Source organism: Phyllobates terribilis, unplaced genomic scaffold (assembly GCF_046119375.1).
Source record: "Phyllobates terribilis strain yellow unplaced genomic scaffold, ASM4611937v1 Scaffold_8__6_contigs__length_399053987, whole genome shotgun sequence".
NCBI classification, from domain to species: Eukaryota; Metazoa; Chordata; class Amphibia; order Anura; family Dendrobatidae; genus Phyllobates; species Phyllobates terribilis.
Genome location: NW_027362768.1, coordinates 361623959 through 361643910, shown reverse-complemented (window position 1 = coordinate 361643910; position 19952 = coordinate 361623959). Strand labels below are relative to the sequence as shown.

The following is a 19952-nucleotide window of genomic DNA, read 5'->3' as shown; positions in this document are numbered from 1 at the left end:
CAAACGGAGACCAGAATGAGCGCTTAATCCTCCATCGACTTGTGAACAGGATCCTTCTCTGTGGTCTTCGAAAACCTAAGGATCGTGTTAATCACACCTAGCTTTTCCAAGGTAGTGGAATGTCTCCTACTTCCAAGTATTGGGCTTGTTGGCTTCTTTTTTTTTTTTTTTTTTTTTGTATCTGGTCATCGTACCAAAGTTTGGTCATGTGTGGATGATGTGAAACTTCATCTCTGCTTTTCCTCCTGGTTGTGCAACATCAATCGTGTGAGCGGAGTTGCTCTTTCTACTCAAGTAAAATTTTGCAGTGTGTATGGTCCACATTAGAGAGCAACCATGTCAAAGTGCCCCACAGTAGTAGATTCTGCTTTGGGATCCAACTAGTCTTCAGTGACCATGTGTCTATGCCAATAAGTATGATTGTCATCAGATGTTGAAGTTCTTTGAAACTGTCTCTGTCCATAGCATTACAAGCATCGAGCTTATGGAATTTTGGCATGGCCAATCATTTGTTGATCAAAGTTCTTGGCAGTTGCATGTTTCCTTCTATATCATCCCATTAATGGGGAGAATGGAGAAGACAGCCACCTTCTTGTGTTTATAAAGATGTGGTTGATTGGGCATGGACTAGTAGTGGTTGTGTTGATTGGTTTGAAGGGCTTTGTTATGGGGCATTTGGCCTTTCCTGACCATGTTTTGCCATATGCATAAGCACATCAAATATCAAACCTCTTTGAGAACTTTGCCTAAAGGAGTTGTCCACATAAAGTGTTTTTCTACTTTTTAAGAAAAGTGAACCAACATAACAAAGAAGTTACTCTCCCTCACAGGTCCACTGTCAAACAGGTCCACCGTCAAACACCTCCAACCCCATTGGGATTATTATTGGAGTGGTAGTCCACCACTCCATACACTTATATGGTATTGATGGAACAGTTACCTGTTGGAAGAGAATAAAGCGGTGGTCACACATTAGTTCCACCACTGCTTTCAGAAGGGGGACTTTGGGACTGCCAATGTCTCGTACGGTATGGATTCTGGCAGCCGAACTTCAAGAATCGTGCATCTGTCGCTCTGGAGGACCTGTTCTGTCAGCAACCAATTAACTTCAATGTGTACTGGGTAATGCTGGATTTCCCCTGTTGAGGCGCTGCAGAGGAACTCATCATTTACTGCCAGGGTTCCTCACAAATTGCAGTTGATCACTGGGTGTCCCAGGTGGGCGGCATCGGCTTACTGTCCACAAAGCCTTCAAATAGGTAGGGATTGTCCAAAATGGGCGCGTTTGTATAATGATTACATAAAAGCCTATAAATTGCTCAGATTTCTCGCCCTTTTGCTCGGCAATGGTTTTTGGTTGCCGGTATATTATGTTTTACTGACAAAAGCAAGAAAACCACAAAACCAGATATGAGATTATACATTTGTTTAACTTGATGACTAATTTCTGGTAAATGTGGAAGACTTCTTCTGTCTATACTTTGCATGTGAGATTTTCCCTCAAGGATCATAATGTATACGCCACTTACACAGCGACTCGGTATTTTTCATGAAAAACACGAGTTGAAATCCAGCTTCAAAGGCCGATCTAAAGATTGGATTGTGACTGATGAAGCCGAGTATAACACGGCCCTTATGTGGTGGACCAACTTATACCACTCCATTCAGACTCCATTTTGCTGCATCCACCTCTTGATTAGTCTGGCTGGCTCGCGACGCCCGCCTTGCCTTGCCTGGCTGGCTCGCGACGCCCGCCTTGCCCTGGCTGGCTCGCGACGCCCGCCTTGCCTTGCCTGGCTGGCTCGCGACGCCTGCCTTGGCTGGCTGGCTCGCGACGCCCGCCTTGGCTGGCTGGCTGGCTCGCGACGCCCGCCTTGGCTGGCTGGCTGGCTGGCGACGCCTGCCTTGGCTGACTGGCGACGCCTGCCTTGGCTGGCTGGCGACGCCTGCCTTGGCTGGCTGGCGACGCCTGCCTTGGCTGGCTGGCGACGCCTGCCTTGGCTGGCTGGCGACGCCTGCCTTGGCTGGCTGGCGACGCTTGCCTTGGCTGGCTGGCGACGCCTGCCTTGGCTGGCTGGCGACGCCTGCCTTGGCTGGCTGGCGACGCCTGCCTTGGCTGGCTGGCGACGCCTGCCTTGGCTGGCTGGCGACGCCTGCCTTGGCTGGCTGGCGACGCCTGCCTTGGCTGGCTGGCGACGCCTGCCTTGGCTGGCTGGCGACGCCTGCCTTGGCTGGCTGGCGACGCCTGCCTTGGCTGGCTGGCTGGCTCGCGACGCCCGCCTTGGCTGGCTGGCTGGCTCGCGACGCCCGCCTTGGCTGGCTGGCTGGCTCGCGACGCCCGCCCTGGCTGGCTGGCTGGCTCGCGACGCCCGCCCTGGCTGGCTGGCTGGCTCGCGACGCCCGCCTTGGCTGGCTGGCTGGCTCGCGACGCCCGCCTTGGCTGGCTGGCTGGCTCGCGACGCCCGCCTTGGCTGGCTGGCTGGCTCGCGACGCCCGCCTTGGCTGGCTGGCTGGCTCGCGACGCCCGCCTTGGCTGGCTGGCTGGCTCGCGACGCCCGCCTTGGCTGGCTGGCTGGCTCGCGACACCCGCCTTGGCTGGCAGGCTCGCTCGCGACGCCCGCCTTGGCTGGCTCGCGACGCCCGCGCTGGCTGGCTCGCGACGCCCGCCTTGGCTGGCTGGCTCGCGACGCCCGCCCTGGCTGGCTGGCTCGAAGCCGAATATAACACGGCCCTTATATGGTGGACCAACTTATACCACTCCATTCAGACTCCATTTTCCTGCATCCACCTCTTGATTAGGCTGGCTGGCTGGCTCCTCCACTGCTTCCACTAATCCATGTGCATTTCTCTTTTTACAAAAATGGCCAACATTCCAATAAGATAGCTATGATTGTGTATATTTTACTTGTTTTACTACTTCTTATCTCTTAGACAAATCCCCAGTGCCAGGGACTAAAGTTTTTTATAAAGTTTTTGGAAGTCTTTTACTTTTATTTTGTCCTGCCCTGAAGTGGTGAAACTGGCCCCTAAAGCCATCAGCTTGCCTGCCCATCCCTTTTTTTAGACTATTCAAACCATTAGGCATCTGGCCAAGCATGCAATTGAATTTCCTTACCTCCTAGCTCACCACGGTCTGTCTAGTCAAAGGTCAGTGAACTCTTCCACTTTAACCTTTTGGGCATTTTAGCACTACAGAACATCCATCCCTGAGGAATCCCAAAGACTATATGGTCTTAGATCAAAAGAAGGGGGGTTTTGAGTTAACTTTTACTAGAACAAGGAGCATGAAATACTGTGCAAGATAAAGAGTCCGAACTATCAAGCAGTTTGCCAGGATTGTGGCATAAAAATGTTTTAAATGTTCTAAAATTTTTGTGCAACGTGTAGTTGCTCAAATGTTTGTGGACTTTTGCCGTGTTTTACAGCATCTGACAACTTTTTGAAAAGTAGTCGGAGATTAGCAGCGATGGAAATATCCAAGTGAAGCCAACAAATTCATCGTAATTTACACCACATAAATTATAATTTACTGCTGAATGGACTGTGGTAAGCACACGGTGGCTCAGTGGTTAGCACTGTTGCTTTGCAACTCTGGTGTCCTGGGTCCAAATCCCACCAAGGACAACATCTGCAAGGAGCTGTTATGTTCTCCACGTGTTTGTGTGGGTTTCCTCCCACACTCCAAAGACATACTGATAGGGAATGTAGGTTGTGAGCCCCAATGGGGACAGTGCCCATAATGTCTGTAAAGTGCTGTGGAAATTAATGGCGCTATATAAGCAACTGCAAGAAATATTTCTTATGCTGGCACAAAGATGTGCCCAGTTCATTAGGAAGCGCACGCCTCTTTTTCTGGTGCTTCTTGCAGAAATACTGGTCTTGATGAATGAGAGCCACCATAGTATTTCTTCTCCTTTTACTTAGAAAACACATGCATTCGGCCAAGTGTCCATGTGTTGGGTGGGTGAGGGAGTCAGGAGCCCCCCAACACTAGATAACTGTCCGCTCATTCAGCTGATCCTTTGGCTGACAACTCTCTCTCCTGACTCCCCTATGTACAGGACCGGTTGGCTCAGCCGAGTGCTTCTGTATCCTGAATGAGAGAGCGACTGCCAGACGACTTGTGGCTACTGACTTTTGGTCATTGCTCGTCGGAGATCAGACATACCAGATCCTTCTCCCACCCCTCAAGCATCATCTGCTGAAGTTAGTCTAATGCGTATTGGAGCGTTAAGCCAGCGTCAGACACTTGTAGAAGAAAGGAGATCATGCTTTGAAATTCAGTCGACATGCCCAATTCTTCATACCCAAGTATTTCAGGAGAGTCAGGAAGCGGCCAAACGTAATAGATGGTCATCCAGTCCTACCAAAATCTGCTCTTTGAGTTGACTTTTCTCTACGGTGTTTGGAGGCCTTTGTCGAGTACACTGTCTTGTGCCTGGTCGTCCTGACCATTCTAACAAAAATAGACCACGTATGTTTTTGGCACCAAATGTTGGAAGCCCCAACTATTGCTCAAAAATATTCCGAACCATCCAAGTTGGTTGCATATAGATTGGTCTTGGTCAGATAAATGCCTTGGCTGCTGGTTGTGTGGAGACATCTGCTCATCTATAACCGAAAGTCGAGTACAGCGGCCGGCCATCTTCTCATGTCACTTAGAGAGTTCATAGCTCGGCGCAGCTCTTTCTCAAGTAGAGCCACGTTCTCTGAGTTGCTGGAGGTTCCAGTAGTCGAATTCCAAGAAATGAATGTTAGCCCTTATATTATGGAGAGGAGATGGCTTACAAACTTGGCGCAAAGCCTTTAATTCTCTGTTGTCCACGATTACATTCACGGGTGCTTTTTTTTTTTTTTTTTTTCTAAAACTGCGCCACATTTATCTACAGGTTGTGTGTGTTATTGTCTCTGGACGGAAATGACCAAGATTTGTTTCTTCTTGTAAAAATTCAATACAAATAATGACTCGGCCAAAAAAAAGTCCTCTTTCTTGTGTTTTGTAGTCTGGTGCCCTTTGAATGGAAGAGGAAATATCAATGTCGGCACGTATGCGAATTTCTTTTTGTTTTTCGCAGTTCTACATATGTTCTCTCTTAGCCACATCAGAACTACATGTGCAGATTATTTCGGCTCATTCTTGACTGTCCTCAAATCTCCTGAAAACGTAAAGGCGGTCAATTAATTGAATTTCCATTTTGGGTTAACGATTTCTGCTTTTGAAGCTCGGATTAAAGGAGTCTTCCGATCAGTGCCTAAAGTTAGGAAAAAAAATGACCAAAACGGAGTAGGAAATGCTAATTTTTTTTTTATTAGTTTTTTTTGGAAAAGGGAAGGTGGGACATTGAGTTATTGGATCCTTTAAGATCCATCAACGCTTCTACCAGTGCCTACTCTCACAATTTCTTTCAATAAGTATGAAACTGTCATTCCCGAGACAAAATAATCATTCCGACTCCTTGGAGAAAAGCGGCAGCAGCTATTGTTGTGTAGAGCAATGCTGCGCTGCGATGAAGGCACTGCTCGGAACAAACGTGCTCTGAATCGGAGATTAGCTTTTGGACGCCTTCACCTCCTCTCAGACTTAAAGTATCTTCTTTCACTTCTTCCATTGCTGGAAAGTAGCACAATGCGACTGATACTTTTGTCGGGGCTACTCCTGATGTCTGGCCCCCGAATGCTACAGTGCAGCATGACTCCTCCAGTATCTCCTTATTCCCAAATCACCCTGGTATGGAATATTTGACATTTGTGCGAGTGCGACCAAAATATGTGTCCTCATATAATTATAACTATATGGCGGAGGGGAATACTGCAGATTGTGGAAACCTGTTATACTACTCCAGGAGCCTGTTTTTTTTTTTGTGTTTTTTGTTTTTTCTCCGTTGCCAAAAATGGAACACAACCAAATCCACATTTTAGGAAGATTGGCTAAAATAGACGTGCAGACGCCTTTTAACATATTGAATTAGTCTACGAAAGAGTTTATACATTGACTAAAGGTGCCAATACACCTAAGATGGGGGTTGGTCAAACCAGCCAATTTTAGGCTGACAACGTGGTGTACTTATACTCCGACCCCTCCTTGTCTACCATGTTTGCTTTCGATATGCACTATACTTTTGTTCCTGGATGAGTATTGCATGGCCTATAAGTCTCCTTACACTGACTGGTATGTAACTCTCCACATGGAGAGAAGTTACCCCAGTCAGAGTCTTCTTAAAGAGCCAAATTAGAACGTTTGCTTTGCTCTGAGGAAGGGCAAACACCCCGAAACGTGTCTGCAAATAGAGTATCTGGTTTGGCTTTTATCCTAAGTCATGTGGCAACGGACTAGATTTACTTTTAGAATTGCTACTTCCAGTAGATGGCACTACAGTTCTAGTCCTCTTCCTTTCTGAAGAGGCAGTTTGCACATTTAATTGCACAGTATGGCCTGTAAGTCACTGGCATGTGGCCTGTAAGTCTCCTTACAATGGCAAAGAGAATTGATACCCTTTTAGACTCCACTTTAGCTTATCCCACCAAAGAGAATACATGTAAAGCCAAGTGTACTTATGTATAGGCAGGGACCTGGGATGAATAAAAAAATATTTAAGAACTTTTTAAGAAACTACCTGTCTCCTGCATTACAGGTATTCTGCTAAAGGCCCCTATACACATTAGACTAAAGTTGGCTGATTCAGTGTATATCAACAGTCTAATGTATATGGGAGTGTCACGACTCTCATATGTTGAATGAGAGTAGGATCTGGCCTTTTGGATTTCCAATGACCGATCCTTTTGTTCTTCCCTCAGATGAGCCATTGTCAGATGAGATGGGCAGTGATTCTTTATTAAAAAAACACAGGAGTGTACAGCCATGCCAAGTGTTCCTGTGTATACTGGATTCGGGAGAGATTGTTGTATATAATATGTATGGGGAGAACCTAAGTTATGGTGTGTCTGATAACAAGTTCACTATTTCTATTGGCAATCAGTAGCATTATGAATGACCCCCTGGACTAATAGATTGAGAGTCAATTTACATATTTAATTTCCCAGAGCAGCATCGAATGGCCTATAAGTCTCCCTACACTTACATGTCGGGCATATCACTCTCCACAAGGAGAGACGTTGCCCCTTAGACGCCAAATCGATCTCTTGCTTTGCTCTGAGGGGGGGTAACACCCCGAAGCATGTCTGAAAATAAGAGATTCTGGTTTGGCTTCTACCCTTTGTCGCGTGGCAAGGCTCTTTACATGGACTTTTTGGATTAGTACTTCTCGTAGGTGGCGCTAGAGTTTAAGTCTTCTCTCTGTGAAGAGGCAATTTGCATATAGATTGTAATGGCCGGTACAAAGATCAAAATTGTTACTGGATAATCTGTATTTTTTCCCATTGGCAGTCGTTGTGGGTATACTTTTTGGGAGGAATTTACACTCTGAAGATGAAGGCAGACTTTTGGTAGTGATATTTGCAAGTAGTTGGCCACTAACGGTTTTGTAAAAATGGCACTTTAAGGGGCAATGTTTTTCCCATTATGGAATTTTAACAGTTACTTAATTTTTCTTATTGGTGGAAGTCTTTTTAGTTGTTGCTTTACACTAGTTCTGTAGTAATTATCATAAACCACTATGGAGTCTGCTTGGACGGAGGGAGACTCCTGCTGCAGCAAGTTGTCTTATAGCCAGACACACAGTGAAGAGAAGGAAGGGAGACGTAGGGGAATTTTTTATTTATTTCTTTTTTTTTTAATAATTGTTGGAGAGATATTGGATAAAACAGTTTATTTTTTCCTATTTAACTTCAGCACCCTTATCCACAGGTTTTATTGTAGATCAACACCAATACATACTTCACGGATGACTGGTTCGTTTTTGTTTTTCTGCAGATCGTAGGTGGTGAAGCAACATAAATCTGTCGTCCTTCTCTCCAAATATTCGCTTCCTTATTGGATCTTATAAATTTATGAACCGCTTGTAAAAGTAATCTTTAGGTCTGTGCCTGTTTTGCATATCTAATGTCCTTTTTGTTTCTTTCATAGGAAGCCTAGAATAAACTCCCAGTTAGTGGCGCAGCAAGTTGCCCAGCAGTATGCCACCCCGCCACCTCCAAAGAAGGAGAAAAAAGAGAAAATTGAAAAACCTGAAAAGGAGAGAACCGACAAAGAAAAACTAGAAAAGGAAAAACCTGAGAAAGACAAGCTGGACAGAGAGAAACTGGACAGGGAAAAGCTGGACCGAGAAAAAATGGAAAAGCTGGACCGAGAAAAAATGGAAAAGCTGGACCGAGAAAAAATGGAAAAGCTGGACCGAGAAAAAATGGAAAAGCTGGACCGAGAAAAAATGGAAAAGCTGGACCGAGAAAAAATGGAAAAGCTGGACCGAGAAAAAATGGAAAAGCTGGACCGAGAAAAAATGGAAAAGCTGGACCGAGAGCGAATAGATCGCGAGAAGATAGACAGGGAAAAAATAGACCGGGAGAAAATGGATCGTGAAAGGCTAGACCGCGAAAAAATGGACAAGGAAAAGATAGACAGACAAAAAACAGAGAAGGATAAGACTGATAAAGAGAAACCTGAAAAAGAGCAGAAAGTTGAAAGAGCGAGGCATGAAAAAGAAAAGCCGGAGCGGGAGATTAGTACAAGTGTTGTCAAGAAGACGACTTACAAAAAGACACGGTAGGTGCAGGACATTGGGTGGCCACTAATTTTTGTCAAGTGATGGTTACGATTGACCACATAACTTTCTTCACAACTTCTGATGTGCTCCAGTCTTGGTGTTAAAATGTCTCAAAAATGTACTTTTAAGGCACTATTCATTACGCTAAAGCAGGAGGTTGTACACTATGACTACAACCACGGTCTCTTTCCTTACCCAATCTCTCCCTATTGTATCTTATCAAGAACTTGGCGTCGAGTTGGGCTGTGTAACTTTTTGAAAAAAACCTTTGGCACAGAATGAGAGCAAAAAGGAATTTTTTTTCCCCCAAAGCTTGTGTTTTAGACCGACTAATGAGAAATGGACAAGATGCCAACGTTTCGACCTTTCCGGTTTTTACCAAGGTTATCTGTCTAGGTGTGCGTCGGTGTTCAGGAAAAGTTTGAAAGTGGCGTGTGTAGACACCATGACGTGTCAGCGTACCTACACATGCCACTCTCTTGGGGCTCAAACTTTTCCTAAATACAGATGGACGCTTAGACAGATAACCTTGTTAAGTGCCGGAGTGAAAACCCTTATTGTTAGAGAATAAAAGTGCTCTCATTCTGTGCCGAAGGTTTTTTTCATATGATTTCTACCTCTTCCGCTCTGAGCACTACTGACTTTGGCACCTTTACATATATTGTGTACCTTTTTGGCCAGTTACCCTTCTTCTCGTCTTACAATGCCGTCTTACGATGCAGAGTGGTTTGCTCTTTGCAGGTTCACGCCACCTTGTGTGATATATCTAGACTAAACCGGGTCACCACCTCTGTGTCTCTCACAGCAGGTTCAGGAGTAGCAGCTATGGTATGCGTGACCTTACTCCAACCAGATGTTGGTCAAATGTGACTTGTATGCAAAACTTTTCAAAACTAGTAGGTACAGTTTTGTTTTGTTTAAGGGGGTTGTCCACTTAAAACCTTAAGATGTGTGAGCGTTTACCCAAAATATTCATACTTCCCTGGCTCGGCGTGTCCGGATGTCCATCGCAGCCAAACCAGGACAATCTACACGTCTGCGGGTGCCATTCTAGGCTCGACTTGTTTTTTTTTTGTTTTGTTTCTTTAATTTGATAACCCCTTTTGTTCATTCAATCACACTTTTTGTTCCGATTCATCAAAGTGGTTGTGTAAAACACTTCAAAACGTCGCTAAACTTTTCCACAACGCAAAGTGGCACAAAAATTTAGCAACGTTTGGCTTTTTCACGTCCTTTTCAGGCAGCTCTGCCAAAATGGGAGAAGCTGGGGATGAGCAAAGATGGAGCGTGGCAATGTCTGCCCATCAAATTCATAATTCATCAATAGTAACAGCATTTTTTACGCCAGAAATATTACTTCAGTCTTCGACTTGAGTAGCATTTCTGGCAAGACGTAAGAAAGAGCAGACCACTGAGAAGATGCACCAAATTCAGTAACTCTTAATTAGTGTTGAGCGAGTATGTTCTGTCAGAGTATGCTCGGGCCGAGCTCCGAGTATTTATAGCTGCTCGGTGATATGCTTGAATCGCTCCGGTGTGCATGATTTGCAACGGTTTGACAGTTTTATTACATGTGAGGAATGTGTAAGAAAGACATTCCTCCCATGTAATAAAGCTGTCAAACAGTTGCAAATCATGCACACGGGAGCGATTCAACCTTATCACCGAGCAGCTGTAAATACTCGGAGCTCGGCCCGAGCATACTCTGCGAAAGGGTTAATAGAACATACTTGCTCAACACTACTCTTATTGCATTTGGCACATCCTACTCCAAAACATCCCTTGATTAGGACTAACATATAAAATGCCAGACTTAATGAATCCCATCTTTTCGTGTCTAATGTCACAAAATATTAAGGTTCTCAGTTACCCGATCATTTGCTGCGTTTGTACATAGTTGGCATTTGGAATTTTTCAGTGGTGGGGGAAATATTGTGAGTGGAATTGAAAAATCGCCGAGTGAACACAAGATTGTTTACAATTTGAAAATTTCCCTCTTGAAGGCTGTTTTCTTCTTCTTAGTCTAAAGAAGTTCTATTCCTCTCTTGAAAGGATTATTACTGCACTGCTCAAGAAAATAAAGGGAACACTCAAATAACATATCCTAGATCTGAATGAATGAAATATTCTCATTGAATACTTTGTTCTGTACAAAGTTGAATGTGCTGACAACAAAATCACACAAAAATCATCAATGGAAATCAAATTTATTAACCAATGGAGGCCTGGATTTGGAGTCACCCCCAAAATTAAAGTGGAAAAACACACTACAGGCTGATCCAACTTTGATGTAATGTCCTTAAAACAAGTCAAAATGAGGCTCAGTATTGAGTGTGGCCCCCACGTGCCTGTATGACCTCCCTACAACACCTGGGCCTGGGCAACCGCACCAGCATATGGTCTCACAAGGGGTCTGAGGATCTCATCTCTGTACCTAATGGCAGTCAGGCCACCTCTGGCGAGCACATGGAGGGCTGTGCGGCCCTCCAAAGAAATGCCACCCCACACCATTACTGACCCACTGCCAAACCGGTCATGCTGAAGGATGTTGCAAGCAGCAGATGGCTCTCCATGGCGTCTCCAGACTCTGTCACGTCTGTCACATGTGCTCAGTGTGAACCTGCTTTTATCTGTGAAGAGCACAGGGCGCCAGTGGTGACTTTGCCAATCCTGGTGTTCTGTGACAAATGCCAAGCGTCCTGCACGGTGTTGGGCTGTGAGCACAACCCCCATCTCTGGACATCGGGCCCTCATACCACCCTCATGGAGTCAGTTTCTAACCGTTTGTGCAGACACATGTACATTTGTGGCCTGCTGAAGGTCATTTTGCAGGGCTCTGGCAGTGCTCATCCTGTTCCTCCTTGCACAAAGGCAGAGGTAGCGGTCCTGCTGCTGGGTTGTTGCCCTCCTACGGCCCCCTCCACGTCTCCTGGTGTACTGGCCTGTCTCCTGGTAGCGCCTCCAGCCTCTGGACACTACGCTGACAGACACCGCAAACCACCTTGCCACAGCTGGCATTGATGTGCCATCCTGGATAAGCTGCACTACCTGAGCAACTTCTGTGGGTTGTAGAGTCTGTCTCATGCTACCACAAGTGTGAAAGCACAACCAACATTCAAAAGTGACCAAAACATTGGCCAGAAAGCATTGGTACTGAGATGTGGTCTGTGGTCCCCACCTGCAGAACCACTCCTTTATTGAGGGTGTCTTTATAATTGCCAATAATTTCCATCTATTGTCTATTCCATTTGCACAACAGCATGTGAAACTGATAGTCAATCAGTGTTGCTTCCTAAGTGGACAGTTTGATTTCACAGAAGTTTGATTTACTTGGAGTTATATTCTGATGTTTAAGTGTTCCCTTTATTTTTTTGAGCAGTGTATATTCATAAGTTATCCCCTATCAATTTATTTATTGCTGTGGGGTCTAACTACCAGGACTATCCTATGTGTGTCTGTAAGGCAACTGACTGCAGTAGGACTAAAATATAGTCAAAACCCACCCACTTGATTAGTCCAATTTTTCATTTGTGCGAAAATTTAACAGATCTGCAGAAGATTAACCAAATTCCTCTGCATGATTTCTTCCGGAGTTATTTTTTTCTTTCCAGGATCATGTACATGATTCTGTAGACTGACAGTGGGGTGGGTTGCAGAAGGTTATGGTTTCCTGTCTACTCCTGTCATTCATTTATAGGGTTAGTATTCTTTTAGCACATTGAACTCCATAATAAGACATCCAACAATATTCTGTATGTATTAAAATATACCAACCAATACCTAGAACAGTCAACTAAGCTGTCGGGGTCCGGGAGCCAGAGTTAAAAATTATTTCCCAAAACAGCAATTATAAAATCATAAGACTCCTCTCTACCACTCTACGTTGTCACATGAAGCGTCCCCATATAATCAGGATTGTTTTCTTTTTTTCACCTGGAGAAAATGCTCTTAGACAGATCTTGTCCAGTATTTGAGTCGTTGTCCTGTGGTTACACGCACTTGTTTAGAGGATTTAGGTTTTACACCACTCTGCTTCCTTTCTGGATTTTCGCAGGATTTCTATGCAAACCTCAGTTGTTTGATGAGAGAAAGCTACATGGTGAAAAACAATTATAAGATTCGGATTCCAGTAAGGTTCATTCAGAATACTCACAAGACTAAAATACAAGTTCACCATAAAACATTTGAAACCGCTGTATACTTTGCACAACCAAACTAAGAGTTTCGCCTTTAGGCTTCTTCTGGAGAACAAGCTTGACAAAGGGTTTCGGCAGAAGAAACAGTGTTTTTTATACCTCACTTGGATTTTAATCTTGAGTATATTGAATCAACCTTGCTGTAATCTAGACATTGTGATTAGTTTGCACTGTATACAGCTTTATCTCTTAAAATAAATTAGGTTTGCAAAGAAATCCTGCGATGGTTGCAGAAACAGAGGAAGACGACAACAAGAAAGTTTTAGGAGATCTGTGTAACAGTAGTTTCCTGAGGTGAAAAATAGGGAATTCTTGATTATGCTGGGATGCGCTAGGAGAGTTTCACGTCAAAATGTAGAGGGCACAGTTGTCTGGTGTTTTTTTTTATATATATTTTATAAGACAGTATGCAGTAGCTCTTAAAGGGAAGTTATCACCTATTCATTATTGGCTGTCTGACTGCTGGTACCCCCCAGTGCTTCTGAGAAACAGAGCACTGAGAGGCCGATGTGACTGGAGCGGTGGTCGGTGGTGGACCTCTGCTCCATTAATTCTTGATTGGAATGTCGAAGAACAACTGGACAATGTTGTTGTCTATCTCTGGTGGCCCCATAGAGTATGAATGGAGTGGAGGACCGCATGATCGGTCATTGCTCCATTCACACGGGGCTCTTCCAAGATTGGGATCGTTAGAAGGTCCCATCAATCAGACCACCCCCCCCCACCCCCTTACCGATCAGGTAGTTATACTCTGCCCATAGGATAACTTCCAAACTTGGGTCCCTTTAGTGTCATGTTATCAATTAAGTCGATGCAGGAGATGTTGACAAACTGAGCTCCGACTGCTTTACAGATGTATTAAAAATTTGAGCTCGCCATTTTTTTGGACCTAAATAATGTCCCCGACCGAAAGACTTAATGTGATGCTTGCTTAGGGGCTAAGATTTCTCTTCCAAAAATGTCTTGAATCCTCTGAAATGGCTTCTCTACTGCAAGTTAGACATGAATCCGGCAGGCCCGTAGGACTGAGGGGCAGGGAATAACGGGGAAATAGTCTTCTCCGCAGTAGAAAGCCTCCCACAGAGCGGCCTCTTCTGTCACGTACTCGAGGCCGGGCCTAGACCAGAAAGCGTGTGTGTGTGCATTACACGCTTCAGTAACTCTAAGAATTGCGGCTCTATAATTTTCTCCTTAGTCCCAAGATGTCGATCGTCTGAATCCTGGGCCCGGTTTATTTAGAAGCCTTTATTATCAAATGGAGGGCTGGGAACAGAGAGAAGAAAAAACGGGGCCCCCGCTTCCATCTCTGACAACAAACCTTCAGTTCTGTATAAGTGTAAATTGTGTCATTGTAAACATGGCGGGCCGAGCAGCTGTAGGAACCAAGACTGGGAGTGAAAACCCTTATTGTTCGGGAATAAAAGTGCCTCATTGTTTGCTCTCGCATGTGAGAAACGCTCACATTTGGGGCTGAAGAGACCATAATTACTTTATATTGGGAGGCTGTGTATTTGTTGCCACGGTTTCAATAGCTAATTTACATTCCAAAACACAGGCGCGAGGGGAATTCTGGGATACATCGGCCACAAGATACGCGTATGTTGACGTGAAGGATTCCTTTGTGTGTTCGGAGAAAGCACTTGGCTCCGAGTTCGGGTTTTTTGAATCCCATTTCACAGGCCCGAGAGGCATCGCTGGAAAAATTATTGAGCGAAGGCCTAATTGGGATTATTAGTAGTTGGAGTACAGGGAACAATATATCTAAAAAAGACCCTGGAAGGGATTTATCTGGGAATTTATAGATGTTTCAAAAGTAACAGAGGTCTGAACAGCTTGCAAAGAGGGTACGGAGAGGGCACATATTTCATGAAGGGGATGACTACCTTTTTCTATAAGTCCATACATTCACACTGAAGGCATCAAAACTATGAATTAACACGTGGAATTATATACTTAACAAAAAAGTGTGAAACAACTGAAAATATGTCTTATATTCTAGGTTCTTCAAAGTAGCCACCTTTTGCTTTGATGACTGCTTTGCACACTCTTGGCATTCTCTTGATGAGCTTCAAGAGGTAGTCACCGGAAATGTTCTTCCAACAATCTTGAAGGAGTTCCCAGACATGCTTAGCACTTGTTGGCCCTTTTGCCTTTACTCTGCGGTCCAGCTCACCCCAAACCATCTCGATTGGGTTCAGGTCTGGTGACTGTGGAGGCCAGGTCATCTGGTGTAGCACCCCATCACTCTCCTGCTTGGTCAAATAGCCCTTACACAGCCTGGAGGTGTGTTTGGGGTAATTGTCCTGTTGAAAAATAAATGATGGTCCAACTAAACGCAAACCAGATGGAATAGCATGCCGCTGCAAGATGCTGTGGTAGCCATGCTGGTTCAGTATGCCTTCAATTTTGAATAAATCCCCAACAGTGTCACCAGCAAAGCACCCTCACACCATCACACCACCTCCTCCATGCTTCACGGTGGGAACCAGGCATGTAGAGTCCATCCGTTCACCTTTTCTGCGTCGCACAAAGACACGGTGGTTGGAACCAAAGATCTCAAATTTGGACTCATCAGACCAAAGCACAGATTTACATTGGTCTAATGGCCATTCCTTGTGTTCTTTAACCAAAACAAGTCTCTTCTGCTTGTTGCCTGTCCTTAGCTGTGCTTTCCTAGCAGCTATTTTACCATGAAGGCCTGCTGCACAAAGTCTCCTCTTAACAGTTGTTGAAGAGATGTGTCTTCTGCTAGAACTCTGTGTGGCATGGACCTGGTCTCTAATCTGAGCTGCTGTTAACCTGCGATTTCTAAGGCTGGTGACTCGGATAAACTTATCCTCAGAAGCAGAGGTGACTCTTGGTCTTCCTTTTCTGGGGCGGTCCTCATGTGAGCCAGTTTATCAGCTGTGTATCCACCTAACTTATGCACAACACAACTGATGGTCCCAACCCCATTTATAAGGCAAGAAATCCCACTGATTAAACCTGACAGGGCACACCTGTGAAGTGAAAACCATTTCCGGTGACTACCTCTTGAAGCTCATCAAGAGAATGCCAAGAGTGTGTAAAGCAGTCATCAGAGCAAAAGGTGGCTACTTTGAAGAACCTAGAATATAAGACATATTTTCAGTTGTTTCATACTTTTTTGTTAAGTATATATATATATATATATATATATATATATATATATATATCTCTCTTTTATGAAACTTTGAGAATCACCTTAATTGGAGACTTATAGTAAAAGGCAGACAGCATGCTGGAAAAAGACCTATATTAAGTCGAAACATTGCATCTGTTTGGTGGAGTGAAGACATTTTAAATTTTTTCATCACCCCCTGGACGCTGTCTAACTTTTTGTATCTATGCGGTTGGTTTCCACATGGACTCCTTTGGGATCTTGGAATTTGATGATGGGTAAAATACCCGGATCCATAGATGTCAAGCCATGAGTGTTGCGGAACTTTTTTGATACTAAAGGACTTCTCTTCATTCCTGTAAAAAAAAAAAAAAAAAAAAAATTGCATGCAAGTGTGTCTGTCTTTCAAGCCCCGGCTTTACCCCAGTCTATTTCCCTTCCTTCAGCTTCTGTGACATCAGAACTTATTCATTTAGAGTACAGATGATGGCAGTGATGTGTCAGCTCAGCACTGGAGTCTCACTAAGGTCACATTCAGACGTCTGTACAAATCAATCCGGGACAGGACCACAATGCACTGACTGACCGCGGCTCTCCTGACCAGAGCATGATGGCCTCATAGAAATATATGAAGCTGTCACGCTGGGGTCTGGAAACCCACAGCCACTTTATGCCTTGATTGCAGTCCGATCTTGGACTGATTTGCACGGACGACTTAATGTGTTCTAATGCTGAGGAGAAGCTGCTGCTGCCGGACATTGTTCAGAGGAGGACAGAGGTGCTGAGCCTTTCACTGCCATCAGCTGTACTCTAAATTTGAGAACATTCTGATATCCTTGCTGTTGGCGGTGGGGGGGGTGGGGGGGGGGGGGGGGGGGGGGTTGGAAGCCGCTTGCATTATTTTTTTTTTATAGGAATGAGGACAAATCCCCTAACTAAAATTGTTTGCAGTCTCATAACTTTCCATGTTGGATAAAATTATTAAAAATAATAATAAAATCAGTTTAGTTACTCCTTTTTAAAGGAGTTGTTTCATGAAGATATCCCCTGTCCCATAAGCTCTATACTGGGATAGAAAAGGATCCACCACTTTGAGCCAGAATGGAAAGTTGCTTTGCAGGTGGCCCCCGCTCTGACTCACTTGAGCCATTTTTGCATTATATGGACCATTTTAATGGCTGCCAGGTAATACTACATTTCCATATTATTGGGTTGGCAGCAGCTTCCTTCCTGGCAAAATCAGCTTTATTGCCAGGGGTGCTGCTAGTCTAGATGCATTTTAATAGGGGACTTTGAGACAACCTTTTTAATATTTTTCATGATTTTTTTTTTTTTTTTATTTTGGCTTTCTAAGTTCATGAAGGAAGGTCCCTCATTCAAGAGACCACCGTCGGCTAATCTTGTAGAAAAGGGGATCCTCAGAGCTTCTCCTTAAGCCTTTTCTTTCCCATTGCAGTCGAAGGGATATCCAAATTATCATGTCGCCTTCCTCCTTGTAATATATAAAGTTCTAGAAATATAATGGGACAGTCAGCAACGACCTCTCCTAATTTCTAGCCAAGGAGAGACTGGACCATGAGGAGATGAGGAGGGCGCTGGTCTCGCAGTCACATTCTTGCAGGAGTACTTTTCTGAAAGCCTTGTCTTTTTTCCATGTTACTTATTTAATGTTTCTTTTAAGTGCTGTTATTCCCTTTTGGTAGAAGTAACACATTTAAAGGGGTTATTAGATGATATCTTTCTTTTTTAATTTTACAGCGTTCAGGTAGGCTTTAAAGGTTTGTTCTATGGCCCTCTGACCTTCTGGGCCCTCACTGATGCAAAGAACAAGTGGCCCCACAACCCTTTAGGACGAGTGTGCGTTGTGACTCCCTATGGAGATGAGAAGGCATTTCAGGAAAAAAAAAGCCAGTTGCCCTTTTATGGCCCAATCTTTGTGAATCTGGGCCCATTATTTTGAAGTCTCAGAGGTTGAAACTTTCCCTAACTTTTATTTTTAAATATTAAGGGATTGTAAAAGTTATTTTTTTTTGGATTATGGCTGACTTTCTGCTTGTTTCTGTCTATGTTAATGTTTTAGCAAAGTTGACTTTGCATGGGGCACCATTAAGACAAGTGAGTGGACCTTCCACCATGCTCACATTACCAGTGGTGATGATGGAATACGCCAGCTAACATGACGGCAGCTGCCATCGGCTCTCCACAACACGACTTGTGTTAGCCAAACTGATAATCTTACACAATTGCCTGTATGGACCAGTTCTAAATACACGATAATGTTGGTTGTGTCCCCACAGACCAAAGCCGGATATACACCGAAACCCTGAACATGAAATGAACAGTATTCAGTCCGCAAATGCAACAAAGATCAGTAACTTTAACCACACTTCAAGGTGAGTTCGAGGAACGGTAAAGTTTACTTTTTTTTCTCTTTTGGAAAGACCAATTGGGACTTCAGAAATTCTGTTAGAATTTAGAAGCCATCATCAAGTCATAGTGCTTGTACTTGAGATTAGCCAAAAAAGATCGGCTTTTTTTCTCTTTTTTTTTTACGCTAACCAAACTATGGTGACATCAGTGCCATGTAGATGTCCAAATCCCACAGTGCCCACATAAAAATGCCAACCCCAATGCTAGCCATGTTATACCCCTTGCTTCCTGCAGTTCCCCCAGTGTCTACCATAGTTCCTCCATTTGGCACAACTTGTAGCCATTACAGAAGTGTCTATCGTTGACTTATTGACTCTTCCCATGGTCTGGTTGAATGTGCATGTTCATGGAGGAGTTGGAAAGGATAGTGTAGCCCACTTTTAGTCAAACTAGATCTATTAAAGGGTTGTTCTCATTTCCAATCTTCAGAAGCGCCCTACTCTCTTACATCCCAGCATCCTGCGCTCATGGAGACTGACCTGTTGGACCACCGGCATGATTTTGTCTCTAGTTTGATCTCCATGCTCTCCGATGCTTTGCCTCTGCAGCATTGGAAAACCACAGTGACGCTAAAGCCCCTCGGATCCAGTGACTGGTCCGCTTCAGAGCAGCACTTGCAAGCTATAAAGCAAAGCGCTTGTAAATGCTGCTCTCCTTGCCTAGGAAACCGACCACCTTCTGATAGACTGCAGTGATGGCCAGTAACCTAAGCAACGAGTAGTAATCAATAAAAAGCTTCCATTCTTGAGAACGGTGAGGATTTTTAAAAGTTTTTACATGCGCTTTGAAATGATGAGTATAACCTTTTAAAGAAGATTTGTTCCATCTTCGCCCTACTCACCGGGATGAGATGATTTTTTTGCCAAGTATGAAGACCCGTATGTGGTGAAGTAATAATGAATCGTCATTTTTGATCTGATGGGTCCGTTATGTTCTCTTCATTTATCTTCATGTTGCGGTTAGGTTGCTTTTTATGAATATATTGTATGATGTGGCAACAGTGCCATCTAGCAAAAATTGCCTCTTCGTTCCTCTTCTTGTCCTCGATTTTGCACTAATTTTAAACTTGACCCACAAGTTGCCAGCGACATTCGTGGGTAGGAGAAGGGTCTGAAAGGTTTGTCACCATCACATTATTTTGTACTAAATACATGACTTTTTTTTTTTAGGATGTTTTTTGTGATTTTTTTTTTTTTTTTTTGCTTGATTAGCTGTTCTAAAACTAAATCTAGCCTATCATGACACCCTTTTGACTGTTGGCATCATGGAAGTTGCATCAGTTGGAGAGCTATCTAATGAGTTGTGTCCTAAGGTCACCCCTTGACTAACTTATAAAGGGTTGTGTGAAATGGGTCCTATAGGTGAAAAAAAAATGTGCAAAGCGCAATGGGGTCTTATCCAAGTGTATGCGACACAGATAAGTGTAAATTGTACTATAAAGCCAGGAATAGTGCACTTCAAATGTGCTGCTGATTCCAAAAAGAATCCTAAGACCAGATAAAATGAACAGTGGTTTATTATCAACGC

At 44.0% G+C, this 19952-nt stretch overlaps 1 protein-coding gene across 1 annotated transcript in view; it reads left to right on the top strand.

Annotated features, from left to right (window-relative positions):
* The window catches only part of RYBP (RING1 and YY1 binding protein), a 66450-nt gene that overhangs the window by 39560 nt on the left and 6938 nt on the right, over positions 1-19952 (top strand). Inside the window, exons 3-4 of the mRNA XM_073644763.1 lie at positions 8024-8659; positions 18293-18388. Coding sequence (XP_073500864.1) covers positions 8024-8659; positions 18293-18388 — 732 coding nt within the window. The remainder of the gene's footprint in view (positions 1-8023; positions 8660-18292; positions 18389-19952) is intronic.